Source organism: Calonectris borealis, chromosome 4, assembly GCF_964195595.1.
Source record: "Calonectris borealis chromosome 4, bCalBor7.hap1.2, whole genome shotgun sequence".
NCBI lineage: Eukaryota > Metazoa > Chordata > Aves > Procellariiformes > Procellariidae > Calonectris > Calonectris borealis.
Genome location: NC_134315.1, coordinates 60,745,613 through 60,765,771, shown reverse-complemented (window position 1 = coordinate 60,765,771; position 20,159 = coordinate 60,745,613). Strand labels below are relative to the sequence as shown.

At 41.9% G+C, this 20,159-nt stretch overlaps 1 protein-coding gene across 1 annotated transcript in view; it reads right to left on the bottom strand.

Annotated features, from left to right (window-relative positions):
- Nucleotides 1–20,159, bottom strand: part of LOC142082491 (transmembrane protease serine 11A-like) — a 44,098-nt gene that overhangs the window by 4,074 nt on the left and 19,865 nt on the right. Inside the window, exons 4-6 of the mRNA XM_075150612.1 lie at nt 16,235–16,302; nt 12,844–13,007; nt 2,933–2,971 (exon numbers count right to left, since the gene is read on the bottom strand). Of these exons, the coding sequence (XP_075006713.1) occupies nt 2,933–2,971; nt 12,844–13,007; nt 16,235–16,302 (271 nt within the window). The remainder of the gene's footprint in view (nt 1–2,932; nt 2,972–12,843; nt 13,008–16,234; nt 16,303–20,159) is intronic.

Here is a 20,159-nt window from a genome sequence, read left to right as displayed (position 1 = left end):
GATGGTCAACCATTCAGGCTTAGCTGCATAAGCAGCCGAAATCAGGAATCAAAACCTTCACCACACACCCAGGACAATTCCCAAATACAGGGATTGCCAACTTTAATGTCCCAGATAATTTGTCATTAAGATAAAACATGAACAAGGCAAAATCTAAGATGGGAATGATCCAAGCCATGGGTTTTTACCACGCATGCATGCAGATTACATCAGCAAGATGTCAACAGGCAATTGCGCATTGCACAAATGGCAGTCTGCAAGTAGACCTGGAGAGGCACTTCAGGCAAAGAGCATCACACTAATCCAAGCCAGAGATGGCAAAGGCATGGATACTTCCAGCACGGTGTGCATCCATGACAAAAAGTATTATCCTCCAAACCCAGAGAGAAATTAAAATATCCATGGTTTCAGCCACTAAACTCAGGATATTCAGGAGCAGCTGAAGCTCCCCCGTAGCTTTAGAAACTTCCTCAATGGACAGAGCTGCTTCAGCTGTCTTCTCCCATCCAAACAGCATCCAATCCATCTTACCTGGACCAAGACCCACTAGTTTTCATCCAGGCCCCGATTTCAGCTAGACATTAGGAAGGTTGACAGACAGGACTACCCCAATTCATTGAAAAAGAAACAGAGCTAAGAATTATTTGCATAGTGACAACACAATCCAAACCATTGCACTGCCTGTCTCCTGCAGACCGTGACCCAGAGGGGGACAAAGCAGAAATCGGTAGTACGTCACTGAAGGGCTGCCAGCCCCAGGGCCCTTGAAGTCCTCAGAGGCAAAACACTGGAGCCACGCAGAGTGTAACCTCTGCCCCTTCCTGCTAGGATCTGCACAAGGTTATGTTAACAGTACCTCATAGTCAAAAGCAGCAGCATTAACACAGCAGATTGAAAGCTGTTCATAAATTTGGGAAAAAGAGTCATACAATATTGAGAAGCTCACGTGCTCAGTGTAGAGTCTGCCCTGTTCTGAGATTTAAAACCACAATGAAGGAAATCAGCGAAATCTAAATCTACTTGTCCAAAACTTTCCATGTGAAAGGAAAACTGGAGAATATGCCATAATGGATAAGACTGTCTGCACTAGCATGTTTCCCTCCTGAAAGCTATCGGTAATCCTCAATTACTGGTCCTAAAACTGTACAATCCTATCAACCACCTGAGCAGTCAGTGTTCAAAACTCAAGGAAAAACTCACAGTTCCATCAGTGCCCCAGAACACCAGCACCTAAAACGGACCCAAAAAGTGATGTTATTTAATCTTCCATTACTTGACAGCCAGCTGCTGAGGAACTGATCAAACCTTCCCAGAGTTAAAAGAAACCCAACTTGTAAGCAAAGATGGCTTTTTATGACTATTAAATCTCCAAACAAGTTGACTTCCTTCTCTGAAAGCTTAAAAACATCTCTAAAACAAACTACCTCAACTTAATCCTACAGCAATACCTTGAGAAGACCAATCATATTGCCTTATATTTCCATAAGGAACAATTTTGTGCTACTAGCCATTCCAAAATCCAGAACATTTTCATTATAATCACAGGCTGATGTAACTTCTATACATTTCCTTATGGTCCTTCCTCCCAATGCACACTAAAGAAAATGACATATTCCCAATTTCTGAGCGCACACAGAAAGCCATTATTCCAAACTCTTCTGCATGGGCCCAATCCTACCGGCTATTGGGCACTTCTCACTTGCAGGCTGTGTTAGAGGTCTCTGCTAGGCTGCCATCCTTAAAGCACCAATTGAACAACATGCTGGTACATGTTCAGGTGTAAATCTCACCACTTAACGTGCGTATAGGAAAAAAAACAGGTAGCAAGGTGGAGAATAATTGTTATGCTACAGCATCCAAGACAAGCATATATGAAACGGATTCTGCAGTCGCTGCTCCAAGATGCAGTTCTAATGCTTTACATCAGGGAGACAGAGGGCAGGGCGTCTGCCCTGTGCCGGCAGGATTAGATTTGACAGAGTATTTTATTTAATCATGTTTTAATCAATTTATTATAGAGTTTGCTTCTAACTATAATCTGCTTAAATATAAAATGCACTGAAATCCATGATAAGGACTCTCCTGCCTTTAGCACATTGTAGTACACCTTTCAGCTAGCTGCTGTGCCTGACATTAAAGCAGTCAACTAGCCCAAGCAATTAAGTTCCTTTATTTATTGGAAGTCCTCCTCGCTCACTCAATTTTACTACGTACACCTAGCAGTCATCTGAAATGTCTTAGCTTTCACGTAGAAACATGTCTTAGTCTCTGTGTTTCCAAATACACAATTAAGCAGACACAGTGTAAAAGCTCTCAGTGGTACCAACAGCAACTGGATCAGGCTAGTAAAAAAACAAGTATCCTGAACGTTACAGTGCTCAGCCCTCACTGGCTAAGTCCTCTGTTTCCTAGATGGCAGGGTTTACATTTAAGATGCACCCTCCACCTTCCACACCAGCACTGCTGGAGGCAGAAGCATGCCATAGGCACTTATGCAGCAGGACCTACGTTCTCCTCTCTGCCCCACACTGGGGATTTCTATAGAGCCCTCAGCACTTGCTCTTTTCTCAGTTTGCTCTTTTCTCACAGAATTGCTGATATTTTTAACAGCAGGAGCATCTCACTGCAAAAAAGCTGACCAGGGAACTCAGCAGTGGGTGTAGACTTCTTCTAGAAGGGATTTTTACCCCATCACCACTAGTTTAAAGCCAAGCCAGTCGTCTTAAGTCTCCCAGAAGACACTAATGAAAAAGGCTTCCTCGTGACTGAGCAGGATTTCTAAACACACGGCTCATCTGTGTGAAGTACAAGGTGACATTCATTAGACAGGCAGATGAGAAAAGGCTTTTAAGGGCCAGGAAAAGTGCTCAGAGACTATTAATGCTAATTAAAACAATTGGAGATTTCCCAGGCTTAAAAAGCCCTCACTTACTGTCATTGAAGAGGGCTTCTGCTCTTTTCGTCTCCATACCTGAAACAAACAAACAGCGAGGGTAAGGCCAGGACAGCACAGACAAGGTTTCCCATCTGTGTGGTTATCCCACCCGACAGCTATTTGAGTACAGGGCACCACAGGAGGTACCACCACAGGAGGTACGGCTGAGGGGGGCTGCTAGAGAAACCAGCGTAGCTCATATGTGGTCACGTTCTTGCGCTGGCTGTTGCACTCCTCTCTGCGGTGCTGCTTGCTGTTCTCCAGCCAGCCAATATCCTCTGAGGACCAGGCACAGGGTCTCCCCCATCCTGCTGTGGACCCTGATGTTTCTGGAGGGGAGTACAGATAAAACAAGTCCTGTATTACTCAAGATCCACAATTTTGTTGGGGAGAAGTTTTTACAGTGGAAAGTTTTGAAGTTCCTTTTTTGTAAAAAATCAGCTGGCCGCATTTTGCACCAGAGTGAGGGCCAGAGGAGATCTGGTACTCAGTCTGTGCCCTCTTTGACATCAGACGGCACTGACTTCACTGCAGCAATGCCAGCTTACAATAGCAGTGGCTCGCTCTCCTTTCTCCTATCTTACTAAGCAACAGGGTGTCTGGTACACTATTAATACTAAAAGACATAGTTAATAGCAATTTATTGCACGGCACAACAGGTTCTAGCATTACATTCCCTGCTTTAATATGCATGTTGTACGTTTATGGAAAATACAGTATGCTCATGCTGACAGTAACAAGCATTGGCTCAAGGTGTAAGTCTATTCCCCTTCTTCCAGAATGCTATTTTTACTAGAGCTACCATTTTAGTTGCCAGCAGTCAAAACAAATTTAAAAAATAAAAATTAAAAAAAAAATCCCACTTTCAGTACAATTTTTAAATTACGTAGTGATTCTTGTACAGCATCCACAACTTCACATTTTGCAGCTGGATAGCCTTTTTCAGCAGATCCCCATCCTTATCCACTTAATTTCTCTTTTCTCTTTGCAGCTACACAGAATAATATCCTAGTTTTGATCCAAAACCACACCAAGCCAGGAGGAGTCTCTTTTGAATGCAAAGGGCTCTGGCTCATACTTGTCGCCTATTGTGCTTGTATCATTTGTGTTTTGCTTATGGGCTTGACACTCCTCCTGGTATGCAGGGTGAATTGCATGTTTGCAATCCACCATTACTAGACATGTACTCATTCATTTCTTAATATGACATTAAGCAGATTATGATAGAAAAAGGAAACAAACAGAACTCCAGTGCATGTACAACTTGACTGAGGGCAATGTTACAGAGCAAAGGCAGTGCTAGGGCAGCCGCTGCTTTATTTTGTAAGAATGGGAGGTAAGTTATAATTGAACATTTATACAGCAACACAGTCTTATTCACTATAAAGAGGAACTGTTCACATAATAAAGATAAATAAATTTTACTGGTGGGCAAGCAACAACTTGTGAGGTCCCCTTTCAGTAAAAATGCTCACTTGTACTTTCTCAATTCCTATGAAAGAAGGAGGAAAACCTTAAAGTACAGGTACTTCTGCATTTCAGGAATGTCAGTTATATTCTGTGAATTTCCATGGATAATATGGTTGGTTGTTGCCAAGATCCCTTGCATCAAAATGTAATAATACCAGACAGTAAAAGCTAGGCCCGCAGAGGGATTCAGCAGTGGTGTAAACATTACTGTTTGGTAAGTTACAAAGTGAGGAAAAAAAAGTGGGTGCTGAGCTGTGCTAATTTGGCTACTTCACCTATATGTTTATATTGGCAAGAAGTGCTTTGAAAAATCTGGCCCTACTTGTTTATTTCAATTATGATGAGCATCCAGTGTTTTCCTAGAAATTCATGCAACCTTCAGAACTAGCTCATCATTTCAGTCACTCTAATATTTTATAGCTGGAAACTGGTAAGAAACCAACAAATGTAATCAACAATGAAAGAATACCTTTTGCCTTCAAGTGCAATATTGATAATAATGGTTTTTTAGCTTCTCTCTGGGTGGAGAGACATTTACCTCATAATGCCCAATTATAAAGCCTGTAGTCAATTATTAACACTTACATTATGTTGCAAAGCTCATCGAGAAGACAAAAGGAACAACCAGCTTGTTCAAGCACAGTGCTGGGAAGCAATTCAATTGGCATGTTCTCACTGCACTGAGTTTTGCTGTGAGTCACACAGCTGTTCTGCAAGGCATCTGTCTATATCTGTTTGCCTTTTTACGAGGCACTTAGAAAAAAGTACAAACCTCACGTGGGCAAAATTTTACCCATTGCTTCCAGTTGGACTGACTTGTGTGTAATTGGAGAACCAAGTCTTCCACACACACACTGCAAGTGTTAAATAGCGTGTCTGTGCAGCTTTGCATTTTAGCATTTTTTATAATATATCATGACCATGCAGCTGATGTACTCTCCCACCCACCCACCCACTGCTGAAAGAAAAAGGGCAGTGACGCCTGTCAGTAAATTCAATGTTGTATTCACCAGGGTAGGGGCACTGCTTTGCTTTAGAGATCTGCCAGATACAGTGCCCTGACCATGTATCCCACAGTGGGAGCTGGAACACAAGTACTAAAGAAAACAGCACAGCCATGGAGAAAACATCAAAGTAAAGGGAGTTTTTAAGAAGTGAATGCAGGTCTGCCTGGCAACAGACCCAGGAACCCAGATCAGGTGAAACTAAGGGCACAATACCCAGGACTCAAAACCAAGATCCCAAACCCAGAGCACACGTATGTGTTTGGAAACCTGAACTAACTGACATTATTTTCAGATAAGCTGAGCCCACAGTAGATCCCATCAAAAGCACTTTGACTGACACGATACTGCTGAAAATCAGGCTGCTTACTGGCTTACCTCATTAGGGGCTTGCCTTCATAGCTTGACATTTTTGGCCTGGTCAACAGCATAGCTGTTCACATTGTGCCAGCCAACGTACTGTAAGCCCTGCCTTGAAGCAATCACTTGTAAGGCACGAGAGAGAATTTTGCTGCCCTGCTCATTTACTTGTTGCCCTAGTTGTTTGCGCTACCAAGAAAAAGCATCAATTAGTAACAATTAAAGTGTCATATCTTGTCCCAGCCACATAGAGCTGCAAAAATAGTTGTTTGTGCCACATTTAGGAAAACAGCGTTCAGGCTTCCACTGTAAACAAGAACAAGTTCAACTTGAACATGCATTGCCTACCTGTAAAATTGAACTTGCTATTTAATTAAAGCTTACCTAACTTAAAACTTAATGTTTAAATTAAAATCACAGCAATCTATTAAACGTGGCTTAGGGATTCCATCTTTCAGAAGAGGGTTGTGTTCTCCAGCTGGACAAGAAATTTTGTTAATACAGTTATTTGCATATTTAGTAAACAGAGTAACCTTAAAACACAAATTATTGGTCTTAATTTCCGACTAATGAGAATAGCGACTTGCAGTTACTATTTAAGACTAATAACTTATCAGTAAATAACTTTTTTACTCCTCAACATATGTTTTGAGCAAACATGGAAAGAAAAGGGGAATAAGCAAGAGCAGGAAAGCATCTTTATTTTGGTAATTGTTTATATGCAACAGCCAGTTAAGGGATTTCAGTGCCCAAAGCCCGTGGACCTATTTGGCAACCATCTAAACATTTGCAAGTTCATAGTTAACTGCAGAGTGAATGTGAACACTTATCTCTGAGGGATTCAGAGATTCCTACAGAAAAATGTGCTTGCTTTGCCACGTCTCTGAAAAGGAAAATAACAGGTAGAACCCTCAGTGACATAAATGGACTAGACGTTATATTGAATGTTCAAGTAAGGCAAGCAAATGCATTATTAGGGGATATTATGCATTTTTAGTGTGGAAAGGGCCACAAATGGCTGCAAAATTAAAGGTGAGAAATCAGTTTTAAAAACTTGATACAGCTCTACCCAGTTATATAATTTTTCACAGATATTGATTCCCACGAGAAACTTGATTTTCTTTAAAGGTTTCCACCCTTGATTTTCTATATGTCATAATATAACTGCTAGCTTCAAAGGCAAACTGCATGTTCCATCCACTATTATATCAAGTTCCCACATTTTGCTTGTATAAGTTTTTTTTCCGCACAGAAAAGGCAAGGTAGAGATTATCTTAAATGGGGAGAGAGGATTGTAAACATAAAAAAATTTAAGAAAAAGTATGTGCTTCACTACTAATAACACATTCTTGGACATGCATTTGAAGCACAGCTTTGAGAAATGCAGCAGGGAGCAGAGGGAGCGTTTTCCCCACTGTCCTTTGTCACATTTTAATAATGACTTCCTCGAAAAGAGAGAGAATTACAAAATTCTCAGCCGCATCAGAAACAGGGGGCTCACCTAGTTGGGTGTTATTTAGGGTAACAACAGTGCATGCAGGCAAAAAAAGGATCTCTGTCAAGTTTCAGTAGGTCACCAACCTGGGCAGCTGAGAGAAATGTCACAGAGCGCATCTGTCCTGCAGTGCAGACAGAGGTGGGGATAATACCTCTACTCTAATACTCTTTAATTATGTAAAAGACTGTGAAGGCCCAGGGTACTGGGGTGAAATGGGAATGAGAGCAGTGAGCAGCAGATTCGGTCACGTTCCAAAAACTGTACCGAAAAGGAAATGCGGGAGTTTCCTGAAAGATGGCAAAACATGAGCTTTGGGGTCAGCAGGAAAGTCATGCTCTTGTGTGGCTAAATAGTGCACACAACCTAAAATGTCTCCCCACTAACCTTCCAATATTCTCACTGCTCTCTCAACAGGAATTACCTCCCTAGAGTTAATGCACCCTTGTAGAAGTAGCAAAACATGGCTTAGCTACAGGTGATGCAATTCTTATTCCTTCAACAGGGGAGAGTAACCTGGTAGAGACAAGACAAAGGCTTTGTACCTCTAATTGTCCCTATCACTCAGCCCTTCCCTCCCTACTTATGTCCACTGGACCTGTCCTCACATCCATGACTTCCCCCCACCACCCCATCAACTGCATCTTAATTCTGTCCATGAGGACAGACAGCAGTCCACACCTCACAGCGTACTTACAACTCCTCCATCTGGGCATCCTGCAGCTCAAAGAGGGATCTGCATGAGGAACTATGTACCAGTTCTGTAGCATGTATCCAAGCTGATACAGTTTTTAGCATTATTTTTCTTCTTATCTACACTCATGCCCCAGCTGCAATGAAGGTCCCACTACAGAAGGGGCAGCCCAAATCACTTGCAACCTCTGCAGGCAAGGCAGAGAAAAGGAAAAACAAGAATTAAGTGAGGAAATTAATTAAATCAACTTATCTGGGTCTTCTAAGAAGTCAGGCCAGGATGATTTCCTGCTTAATTACTTCATCACAAGCATGTCTTGCAAAATATTAATTTAAAAATACATTTCAGTCCCTCCCATTTCAGTCAGCCTCTCTAGACTTGCAAACACTGAAATGTACCACCTTGTGCCAAACTAATGGCATCGAAGTGGATAAATGCCAGATCTCCACTGTATTTCCCAATGTACAGATTCATGTCCTGTTCCACTCCCCCAAGCTGCTGTTGTGGCTGGTAAAGTACAAAAAACCAGACAGCGACATAATTTGAGATGAAACATTCCTCAATCATCCAGGTCAGACACTCATCTCCGTGTCTCCCACGGAAGACTCGGTAAAGAAGGGAGAATCTGTCTCCCAGGTTCTGTACTTTGTATTTGTAAGGACATTTGGCAAGCCCCAGATGCCAGATAAATAGAAACAATAACAGTTGACTTGTTGATCAAAACCAATTCATGACTCATTGTTCATGGTCAAAACCCTTGGCTGTGCAACAGGTGGGAATACTTCCTACTCACTTTGAACAGTGCCAGTGATCTTGCAACCAGTTTCTTTCTGACGTCAGAAGTACATTCTCAAAAATACATTTTGAGAGACTTCCAACCTACCTGACAAAGGGAAGTAGTCTGGCAAGCTGCTCTACACTTTATTTAATAGGGATCCAGACTGTGAGGTGACTCTACTTCTAACCAAGAAACCCTGGGGAAAAAAATTCAGCCTTGTAGGAGATCTCTTTGGTGTCAGAACTATACAGAGCACAAACTGCGGCACTTTCTTCTTTCAGTGCCAGGAAAAGCAAGTCCTAATGTGGGCGTTTCCAAGTCACCCGACTTTGATATCTCATTTTGCTGGCCCTTGCATTGCTGTTCAGAGAAGATAGGACTTAGTTTGCTTGATTCTCCACTGGAAAATATTTGGACTTCCAGTGGGGTTTGTACACAAGTGCAGAGATCTCTATCACCTCCTATTTGCTATCAAAGCTATAGTGGATGTCTGGAGATACCATTGTCCTTGACCAGGGGACTATGAAGTGTAGCTAAATAAGAAAGCAGAGACTTGAGTAATAACTCCTCTGAAGATACCCCGATACAAATTATTTTTGCAGCTCCGTATAAAGAACATCTATTGTTTAGTGATGATACAAAACAGAGACAACATTATTTTGTTTTCATTTAAGTTTTGCACAGTTGCTATTTTTTCACACCTGTACAGTCAAGCTTCTCTCTCTTTTTGAAAAAAACTGAACTAATAAAACATTGTCAGTTTAGATTTTATCCCCTCTGTATTCCCAATCCTCAGGAATGAAGGGGCAAAGCAAGTTCTACCCCTGGTCTGGCAGACTACTTAGTTTTCTACTGCTGCCCTGAACTGCAGCTGAAGATCTCAAGTGTTGCACCCAATTTGCAGGAGTTTGTTGGAACTGATCCTCAAAGCAAATACTTTTGAGTGAAGTGCAAGTTGAGACACAGTGTTGAACAACAAGATGATTAGATCCAGGGAGGAAGACTTAAGGAGGTTCTCCTTATCAGACTCTCCTAGCATGCAATGTACGTAAGTGCCTGACTTGGATTTGTTCAACTAGTTAGCTATGCTTAGCTAAACTAAGCTATATCATGGGCCCCAAATTAGAACCTTCTGATAAGGTGATTACAATGAACAGGTTAATGATTTTTTACAAGCCATTATGAAAATGTTCTGAGATTGCCTCCAGATAAACAAGGATTCCAGTTGGCAAAACCATCAGAGCTAGATGAAGCAAGATTTAGAAAGCTGCTGCAGAGCATGGAAAAAAATATAAGGCTTCTTAGGTTTCCTTGGTTTAAATACTAATGTTGGACAGGATATTTCAGGAGGGGAGAGAGAAGTGGGAAATGCAAAACCTAGATCCTTCTCTGGACTTCCAGGTTCTGTTGAAAATTGTGGCTTCTCCCAGGTGTGAGGAAGAAGACGAGCTTTATAAACTGAGACCTGCATCTCCTCTAAAAGCATGGGAGTGCTCCGTTCTATACTCTTCACGTGAGTCAACCTGGTTTTCTTAAACAGCATAGCCTCATAGCTATGGAGGAGCTTGCCTAAGCCTCATAGCACTGCTGAAATCCTATTAGCAAAGAAAGATCCAAATGGAACCTTTTATTGTCATCTCCTAGAAATGGCAAGGTACTGTTTATGTTCCTTTGTGTCACATGTAACGGTTGCACAATGCTAGTCCTGTAGTGAGGAGTAGACCTATGTAGTCAGTGTTTTATGGTTAGGCTGGAAGAGCCAAGAAAAACAACACGAAATTTATCAAACAACTTTATCAAAGTAACACAGAGATGCCATCCTTTACTGAGACCAAATATTTAATGAAAACATTGTGATTCAATCATATCAGCTAATTTTTTTAACTAGCAACTAGTGCATTACTGTAACAGCCCTGGTGCAGTTCAAGGTCAACTAAAACAGTGTTTTGAGTCACTTCCCACATTTATCAGACTGAATAAAAGCAGCTAATCAGATAACTCGATGAGAAGATCACTGTCCTTTTGTAACAAGCATTTTTGTACTCCTTCCAATTTTATCCTTTATGTAAGGCACCAAATTAAACTGAAGCTTCAAAATTCACTAAATCATGACCTGACTGTCTTTAAAAAGAAAAACAAAACAAAAAACCAAAAAATAACCCCCCAAAAAAACTCTTTGAATCTCTCTAGTTGATGCCCACACACTATTTCTATCTGGGAGAAATTACATGTGCACTTTGCTGAACAGCAACTGAGGGTACTGGTGGATGAAAAGCTGGACGTGAGCCGACAATGTGTGCTCACAGCCCAGAAAGCCAACCGTATCCTGGGCTGCATCAAAAGCAGCGTGGCCAGCAGGTCGAGGGAGGGGATTCTGCCCCTCTACTCTGCTCTGGTGAGACTCCACCTGGAGTCCTGCATCCAGCTCTGGAGCCCTCAGCACAGGAAAGACATGGACTTGTTGGAGCGGGTCCAGAGGAGGGCCACGAAAATGATCGCGGGGATGGAATGCTTCTCCTATGAAGAAAGGCTGAGAGAGTTGGGGTCCTTCAGCCTGGAGAAGAGAAGGCTCCGGGGAGACCTTATTGCAGCCTTTTAATACTTAAAGAGGGCTTATAAGAAAGACGGCAGCAAACTTTTTAGTAGGGCCTGTTGCGACAGGACAAGGGGGAATGGTTTTAAACTAAAAGAGGGTAGATTCAGACTAGATGTAAGGAAGAAATTTTTTACAATGAAGGTGGTGAAACACTGGCACAGGTTGCTCAGAGAGGTGGCAGATGCCCCATCCCTGGAAAAATTCAAGGTCAGGTTGGACGGGGCTCTGAGCAACCTGCTCTAATTGAAGATGTCCCTGCTCACTGCAGGGGGGTTGGACTAGATGACCTTTAAAGGTCCCTTCCAACCCAAACTATTCTATTCTATGATTCTACTGGCATATAAACAACACTGCAGAGAAATGGTGATTCTTTGCCCAAAGGGATGTCACCTATCATCCTGAGCCATTCCAATGGGGAAGACTGGTTGGCCCATCGAGAAACAATGGGTGCTTGACAGCTCCTGTTGGAGTTTCGCTGCATTGCCGCAATGCAGTGTGCCCAGTTCCAGCACCAAGAGGCAGGACAAGATGTTGCTCTTGGTCATTTCTGAGTGGGAGGAAGTCTGGATCCATCCAGCATGGAATCTGGCCCAGGCTTCTTGTTCTTTCAACACACCTGTCTGGCCTCTGCAGATCTCTGCTGGTTTAAGTAGTCTAGTGTGGAAAAGCAAGCAGCAAGTACCCACCCATGGGCTGTACTGTCACCCTTACGCTAGGAGTAAGTGGAAGGCCTGCAAGAACAAATGGAGCAAGTATCTGCCCCTTCCTTTCAACTAGCAACTCATTCTTGAAAAGCGTGACACCCACAAAAAATGCTGACTATATATAACTGAAGCCAAGTCAGAGACAAGAGTCTAAGCCTGCACAAAAATTCTCTAACAGATCAGAAGTGTAGAAGAGGAGGGAAACCCACCTTTCAGTGTCTGTTTGGTAATTCACTAAATCAAAAAGATAGTGCTGTTAGTTTTCATATCCTGCAGACGCAGGTCTGCTTTGCAAAGAAGGGGCTAGATCCTCAGCTGAAAAGACACTTAGATAAGAACATTTTCCCTTTCTTACCCTTTCCCCTGAGGAATTTGCAAGGATTTTGATCCTCCCACCAAATATATTTTTTCAATGCATTGGCTGTTTCCCCACTGTCATCCAAGCATAATTTCTGCACTTTCAGGCTCCCCAGAGAAGCAAAGACCTAGGGAGCATGTTTGTGTTGCTGTGTACTGAAGCACTGTGGTGAGGCTCCTACTCATTACCCTGATAGTAGCATGAGGTTGGTACTGCAGTTTGGAGGGAGGCTAAGGCTGTACTGCGAGGCCACAAAGCAACTGCTCCTATTTATCTATATTTAAGACGTATTTAAAAGACTTAGGTGGAGGTTATACATTGCTACTGATTTTGTTCTAAGTTAATGAGCAGGAAAGACTCGGTAACAGCCATCATCAGAAGGGAAAAATCAAGTCCCATCAATCAAAGACGGGCAAGAACTACTTTTAAGAAAGATGTAATATACTTACTTGAGACGGTAGAAGATCTGACATTTATTCGCAGGGACCCTGTGTATTTTTTCAGGCCCCTCCGTAAGATCCTTTCAACTCTTTCTCGCAATGCTTCTCTAGAATCCGTGGAGGAGAACCAGAATGTGAGCAAAGCCTCTGCCATCACACCATCAGCATCTGGGCTACAAACCAATGAAACAGTCTGGTTACCTTCAGCCCATTTCTACATTTCTTAATCTTAGCTCCTCCAGCAATGGCAATGTAACATAAAGGATTAGATAGATTTTTAAACATTTTGTACATTTTTGAGAGAAGGAATTGCCAAAAGAAATCCAAGCAAATGCTGAATGGTCAAACGTGTCTTAGGCTAGAGGGTGGCATGATGCTTTCTCTGAACAAATAGCCAGACCAATGTTATAATGGAGTCTAAAAAGCAGTCGCTGACTACGTGCTTGGGACACAAGAGCAGGAGGGAATGAACTGATTTGATTGCAATGAAAAGCTGGATACACAGCACTTCAGAAACATCAGGTAGATGGTTAATGGTATCTAGATAGACCTTTCCAGGGCCCTGTACATACACAGAATAAACATTTCCAATTATCATCAAAAAGGTACTTGAGCAAAGGGGAGAGACCACACAACCCAATTCTGCCACTGCAACCTCTTAGGAGAATGTGAATGTAACCTCACGTTATGCAACAATAAAAAACTCTGCAGCATATCCACAGTCTGCTTATCACAGTCCAAGAGATGGGCCACAAAAGTGGCCTTTAACATCTCACTGAAAAGTACAAGCAGCACGCACACTAGGACACACAATTCCACTGTTTTCACGTAAGATCAGAGGAAAGAAAAGGAAGAAAAATCTTCTAACAGACTGAATTCACCCAGTAGTAGTATTTATTTTTCCTTAAAGCATCAGATACTGCAAGAGACTGAATGCTAGACTACAAACACCAAAGTGTCTAATCTGGTATAGTGAGTCTTGCTCTGTGCTTGCACATGGCTTATCCTTGGTCATTACACAGGGAAGATAAGAGCGTGCACCGAGAACCTTCTCTCCTGTGCCTCCTCCTATCTGAGCCAAGAAGCAATGACACAACCCACAACAGGTGGAATCACAGTTACTTCATACAGGGGGCAAGCTAAAAGCAGGTTGCTCTGTCTTAAGCATCATTCAGATAGGAAAGGAGAAGATCTTCCAGTTATGTCTCACTATCTTGGAAATTTGTAATTATATGAAGGAAAAATAAGAAAATTAAAAATAGAAGGCAAGTAGCTTATACAAAAGTCATGCAATCAGGCTATGATGTTCAAAAGGAACCTGCACCAAAATGAAACAGACATTCCTGCTATTTCCAGTGCAGGGCAAATAAAAGGCCACGTGTTATGAGCACACCAAGGCACACTGAGTGTTTCGTAGCTGAGCAGAAAGACACGTTCCTTGCCTCAAGGATCTCATAATTGAGAGTGAGTAGCTCTATGTGAACTTTCCAACAGGCTGTTTTTCCCCTTGGTGCCAACTTCAGCATGATTGCCACTCCGTTTATTTTCCAGATATTATCTGATCCAACTGTGGGTGTTGCTCTGCATTTCTGAGGTGTTCCCTCACCTCTCCCCCCACTCCTCTTCCTGTGCTGTGCCACACTGGAATTACCGTATCAACTCTTGCAAGTACACCACACCTCTCGAAACCCTCAGGTAAGTACAGCCTGCCTTGAATCACTCACTATATAGCAAAGGTCCGGAGCAAAAGACACCTAATCAAGATTTGTTTTGTCTTTCTCAGTGAGCAGTGGGCATTATTACTAATGCATTGTTTATACTGAGCCAAAAAATATGCACAGTACTTTCCAAGCAAATTCACAACAATGACCCTGCTTGAAAGAGCTTGCAGTCTGAGCACTTAAAGAGGTATAAAGCTTGTATATTTGAAAAAGCAAACAAGCTTTGGCACATACAAGTCTTGCATTCAACACAGCAAATACCTCACTCAGTCCTTGGGAACAAGAAGTAATGAAAACTATTACTTCTCCCTACAGATTGGTCTCTCAGGTCCTTAAATCACCTTGTCTACACTTATAACACTCTAGTCAGTATTGAAAAATATTCCTAAAGCTACATTCACATAATAACTTGTGTGGTTTGCCTAACTGGGGATTAAGCTAAGGTAGAGCAGGAGGCAGGATGTCACAAACCATAGAAGAACAAAGAGAAATACATTCACAGGAATAAGATCTTGAGGCTGCTATCATTAGTCTTGCAGCTTTAGCACATGATTATTAAGACGTTCAAGTTTTACTTGCAAAGTGATGGGCACTTGTCACTCAGGAACAAGACCTTAGTATTACCATAGACAGTTCTATAAAGGTCATTTTCAGCACTCGACAGTGGTCAAAAAATCAAATCAAACATTATTGGCAAATGAACAGAGAATAAAAGAGAAAAAAAAACATTGCTCAATGATAATCCCAACCACAGGTCTGACCCCTTCATCTCAAAAAGCAGAGACAGCAGACCTGAAAGAGATACGGAGCAGGGTGACAAGGACCAGTTCCTGCAAAGAATGGCTGAGCAGGCTGGGACTTTCAATTGAAAAAAGGAGTAGACCCCATGGAGTACAGGAGAGAAAAGGGATATGATGGGAGTGTCTGATACCACTAATTGCATGGAGAAAAGGGATAGAGATCAACTTTTCATCACCTCTTCCAGCACAAGACTAGGGGCCATTGAATGATCCAAAGAAGGTGGCTCTTCGCAAGTAAGTCCTTGCTAAAGGATTGAGATGCATGAATTTCGAGAGTCCAGGAGAGACTGGACAGGTCCTTGGAAAATAACTCCACCAGAGGCTGCTAAACAAACCAGATCCACTTCAGGAAATCCCAAGTGGTAAATAGCTGGAGACAGGAAGCATACCAAGAAGCAGTTATCATACATGTCTGTTGTGCTGCTACTGTTCCCTAGGCACCTACTTATGCCCATTCTTAGAGACGCTACAGTAACAAGTGGGACTTTCTGAACCAGCACAGCCATACTTGGATTTTACTTGACAAGCCCAGCACAGTAGCAATACTAGAAGTGAAATGACATCTGCATTACAGTGAAGGAAATAGTCTTGAAAATGCTTTTTATTTTTAGATAGCTCAAGTTATATCTGCTTTATTAGCTAAAGTTTGCTCAAGATCTGAACACAAACTTGTATAGAATTTGGACTGACTGAAGTTTATCTTCTGCATCAAGATCCAAAGGAAAGCATGGTTCAGAATAAGATTATGCTTAATTGGGCATTATGTTCCAGTCTTACATAAAATACACTTTACTGAATCAGACCAAATGGCTCTCTAGCTGGGCTTGGTGTACATTTCATTTTATCTCAGCTGCATGCATTTATTGTAATCTCACATACCTCACTCTGATTAAGCGTGAACGGATGTATTTTTTCCTTAAAATGGAATTGTAAAATGTCTTGTCGATCTGTTGAAAAAAGAAAAATATAAGATAACAAAAAAGAAGGGAAATGGACATATTGCTGGAAGGAGCATTCAGAAAACAGCATTCAGTTGCAAACTCACAGCTTACAGAGCCAAGAAACGTAATCCACTCCAGCCTCTAGATAACATTTGACACAGGCTTTTCCTAACCGTTCCCCATTTGGCCTAAGGCACATCATAAAAAGTTAACCCGTTTTTCTAAATATCCTATGATTACATCAGTGTGCCACTATAGTGCTGTCCCATCCACTCCCAGGCATAATGAGGGATATTTATAAACATCCTTGAAACACACTGCTGCAATCTCCCAAAGCACAGCCTCCTAAAGATGTCCTACAGAAAGGATACAGCATGCTGTGCTCTGCACTGCACCAATCCTCTCTTGTAGGGCTCCTTTCTGATACAGCACTTATCCTTGGTCCTATAGAAATTTATAGCAAAACTACCAGTGATCTCAAATTATACCCCCAAACACCCTTGTGATTTGCCATATGCTAGGGGAATTGTCAAGCAATTCTCATCAGAAATCGCAAATCTAGGACTCATAAGGAATCAATGCCCAAATGGCATCTTTGCTGGTACCTGCTTAACCACGTCCTGTTTTAGGCTGAACGTTGTCTCAAGATTGCGTGATCAGTCTGAGACAGCACAGTGTGATATAACGTGGCATGAACTTCTGCCAGGAATGGCTCAGGATCACTCAAGTATTGAGAAATAGCAAAGTCACTAGTGAGTTATGCAGTTCCTCCTGTCAGCAAGACACAGTAAATCGAACGTATCCTGTAAACTTCAAATGTATTACAGGAAGAAATACGTAGAAATGCTTTACAAAATCGTGCAAGTTGTCTTTTTTGTAGTTTTTAACCCATAAAGACTGTCTGATTTAGCCAAGTCTCCAGATTTTCTGTCTTCCAAAGGAAAGAAAAAAAGTAATGGCTCTCAAACTTCTAGTATGTTGAAATCTTTCAGGTACAGAAACAAGCATGTAAGCATGAAATCTGGGGGTGATTCCTCCCAAAGAACACAAAGCCCCTCTTTCCAGCCTTGGCTGTCAGAAGATGAAGCCTCATGTCATTACACAGTGATACTGAAGCAGAGTAATTTCAAGATGAAAACTGCACATTTTATTATTTTAAGGTGATTTTAAGGAAATCAGTAAGGAAAAAAAGAAAAGTTCTTAATGGTCATGCATTGAGCTGATCTTTTATCTTGCTGTTACTGGCAGTTATCTGGAATTACTTAGGCATCTGAAACAAGACAAAATTCTATGGAAAAAATATATCAACTGCGACAAGCTACTGCAGAATGCAGAATGCGCTTTATCCTGTCATTTCACGGATTGCCAGCTGCTACCACTGCATTTTATGAGGCATACAGTTAGAAGTCAAGAATAAAGTGTTTTGTTTCCTATAGCTCTGCAGCCTGTTCCACCACCATGCCCCTTGGTTACTGGAAGTATTTGCCCTCAGACAAAAAGTTTGGGGTTTTTTTTAATGATAACATTTGTTTATCGTTTCTGTCAGTGTTAACTGCTACACTGATGATTGTGTAAGCAGAAGCATGTAGTTAAGCAGCACTGCCAGCTTTGTGGCATATGCTATCTTTGGCTGCACTGCCTCTGAGAACTTTTGAGATCTTTGGGACCCGGACTTCTTTGCAGAGTGCTTTGCAAAAAAGAGAGAGCCTTGAGATGGGCTGAGGTACACCTCAACCTTCTACATCGCTAAAGAATAAAGCGAAAGCAGGTTGACTTTAAGCTTGGGACTGAAGAGAGCAAGAATTCACAACCCCTTGCAAGAGAGGGTTCAGTCAATATGACATTCCTGAATCCTTGATCTCCTCCTGGCAATTGTGTTTCCAAGCTACCGGTACTCATCTCAGAGATTGCAAGTGGTTTTGCTACACTGTCCACTTGCATTTTGCAGCAGATACAGGGATCCTTACTTCTGTCACCCATTCTCTTGTGTACCCTTGCTACAGCCTGAGCAGCTAATGTAATTGTGTTTTTTGTACTCCCAACATGTTCAGCTTTCTCCTTTTCTCCTCACGCTGGACCACTTCCTAGACACTCTATAGAGTCTGACCAGGAACACCACGTGCTGCAGCAAAGACAGATTTCCAGTGGCATCTGACAAAACACAATGACACACACTGCTTTTTACAGAAATAATCTAAGGAGTCCAAATGCAACTGAACTATCAGCAACAGACATTGTTTTCAGAAAATTCAATCCAAAAGGCATGTTAGTTATTTTTATGGGCAGAACAGTAAGCATATGATTTAAAATTATACCAAAATTACTGGATTTGTGTTACTTCCATTCTCTTTCTCAATTTCATATCTGAAGGAGAAAGTAGCCGCTTCTCTCTTCCTGTTACATACTGTCACTAACTTTCCCGACCTTAAGAGTTGCCTTAGTACCACATACCAATAGATAAAAAAAACCTACTGGACAGTGGTTTTGTTTCCAGTGATACTTGCAGGGCCTTTAACACCTTCAAACTTGACCTGGTATTTTTTACTTTTGTAATCTGCTGTATCTTATCAGGAAAGGCATGGTAGCCCAACCATGGGCTCTGCACTGTGGCCCCTATCTCTCACCTGCTGATGAACTCATTTGACAGATATGAATCTATCCCAAATCTCCTCTTTCCTTCAACGATGATTTTGGTAACCTGAATTGTTAAAAGTAATCTTTATATTCAGACAGAGTTTATGTAAGAGGAAAAGATGTAGCAAGATGCCTTCAGATAACAACTTTCAAAGATTAATGTTGTGTCTCATGTTTTTACTGTTCATCTTCTGGTGAAGCCTTTTACACCCATATCAAATAGTAAACCTTTCTCTCCAGCCTGCTTATAGCTTTCTTTTCAGCTTGAGTCACAACCCTGGAAGCAAAAGCAACTAGAACTTTGTCCAGTAACTAGGTGGAACCCAGTCCTGTCTGGGAGAAGCATCTACACTCATTTTAAGCATTTTGCTTTGATTACAGCCACTTAAAAGTGACACTGTCATGACCGGATCCCTTAAATTCACCACTGATTAAGTGCATCTCACTTGTTTTCCCGGCCCTTGTCTAGCAGCTCTTCAATGGTGACAGTTGGTGCTGCAGGCAAGGTCTATAAGCATTCTTAACCAAGTGCCAAGTCCTGCTCCTTTCAAGTAAGCAGCATTTTCCTGACAGCCTTTATTTTAGCATTCGTCCAAACAAGATTTTCTTTAAGTTAATGTTTGCTGGCTAGTTTAGCTTAATGCTACCTGGTATTTCCTCAATTTAATTTCATATCCTCTATCCTTTTTATAAAACTTGTCTCCATGCAGTATAATTTTCTAAGACAAATTGGACTTCACTCTTGAACACTGGTCCATCTATGCTAATACAGTAACTAATAGTGGCTAGTACCAAAGATGTAATAAGAGGGCAAAACATTCCCACCTGTACAAACCCAGCCACAAAGGAAATTCATTCTTGTTCCTTGCAGCCAGAAGTTGCTTTACACCTTGATGAACCAGACTTGTTTTCCTATCCTATCTTGAATAACTCCGGATCTCATAATTTTCCTCTTTTTCTTGTGTTGCACCATGGCCAACCCTCTGAGGCCTGTGAGCAACCTACTAAAATCTTCATGATTTCAGTCACGCAATATGACCTGCCTCCCTGGGACCCAAAAAAACCCCAAGCTCTGGAAGTAGATCACATGCCACAGGGATCCCATCACTCCAGTGTAGGACAGGGCTGACACGAGCTGGGCTTGCCCAGATGTGTAGCTGGGTCAGGAAGTGACCCAGCAAGGTTGGCTGTGTCAGCCCTTGCTTTCTCCTACCACACACTGCTCTGCC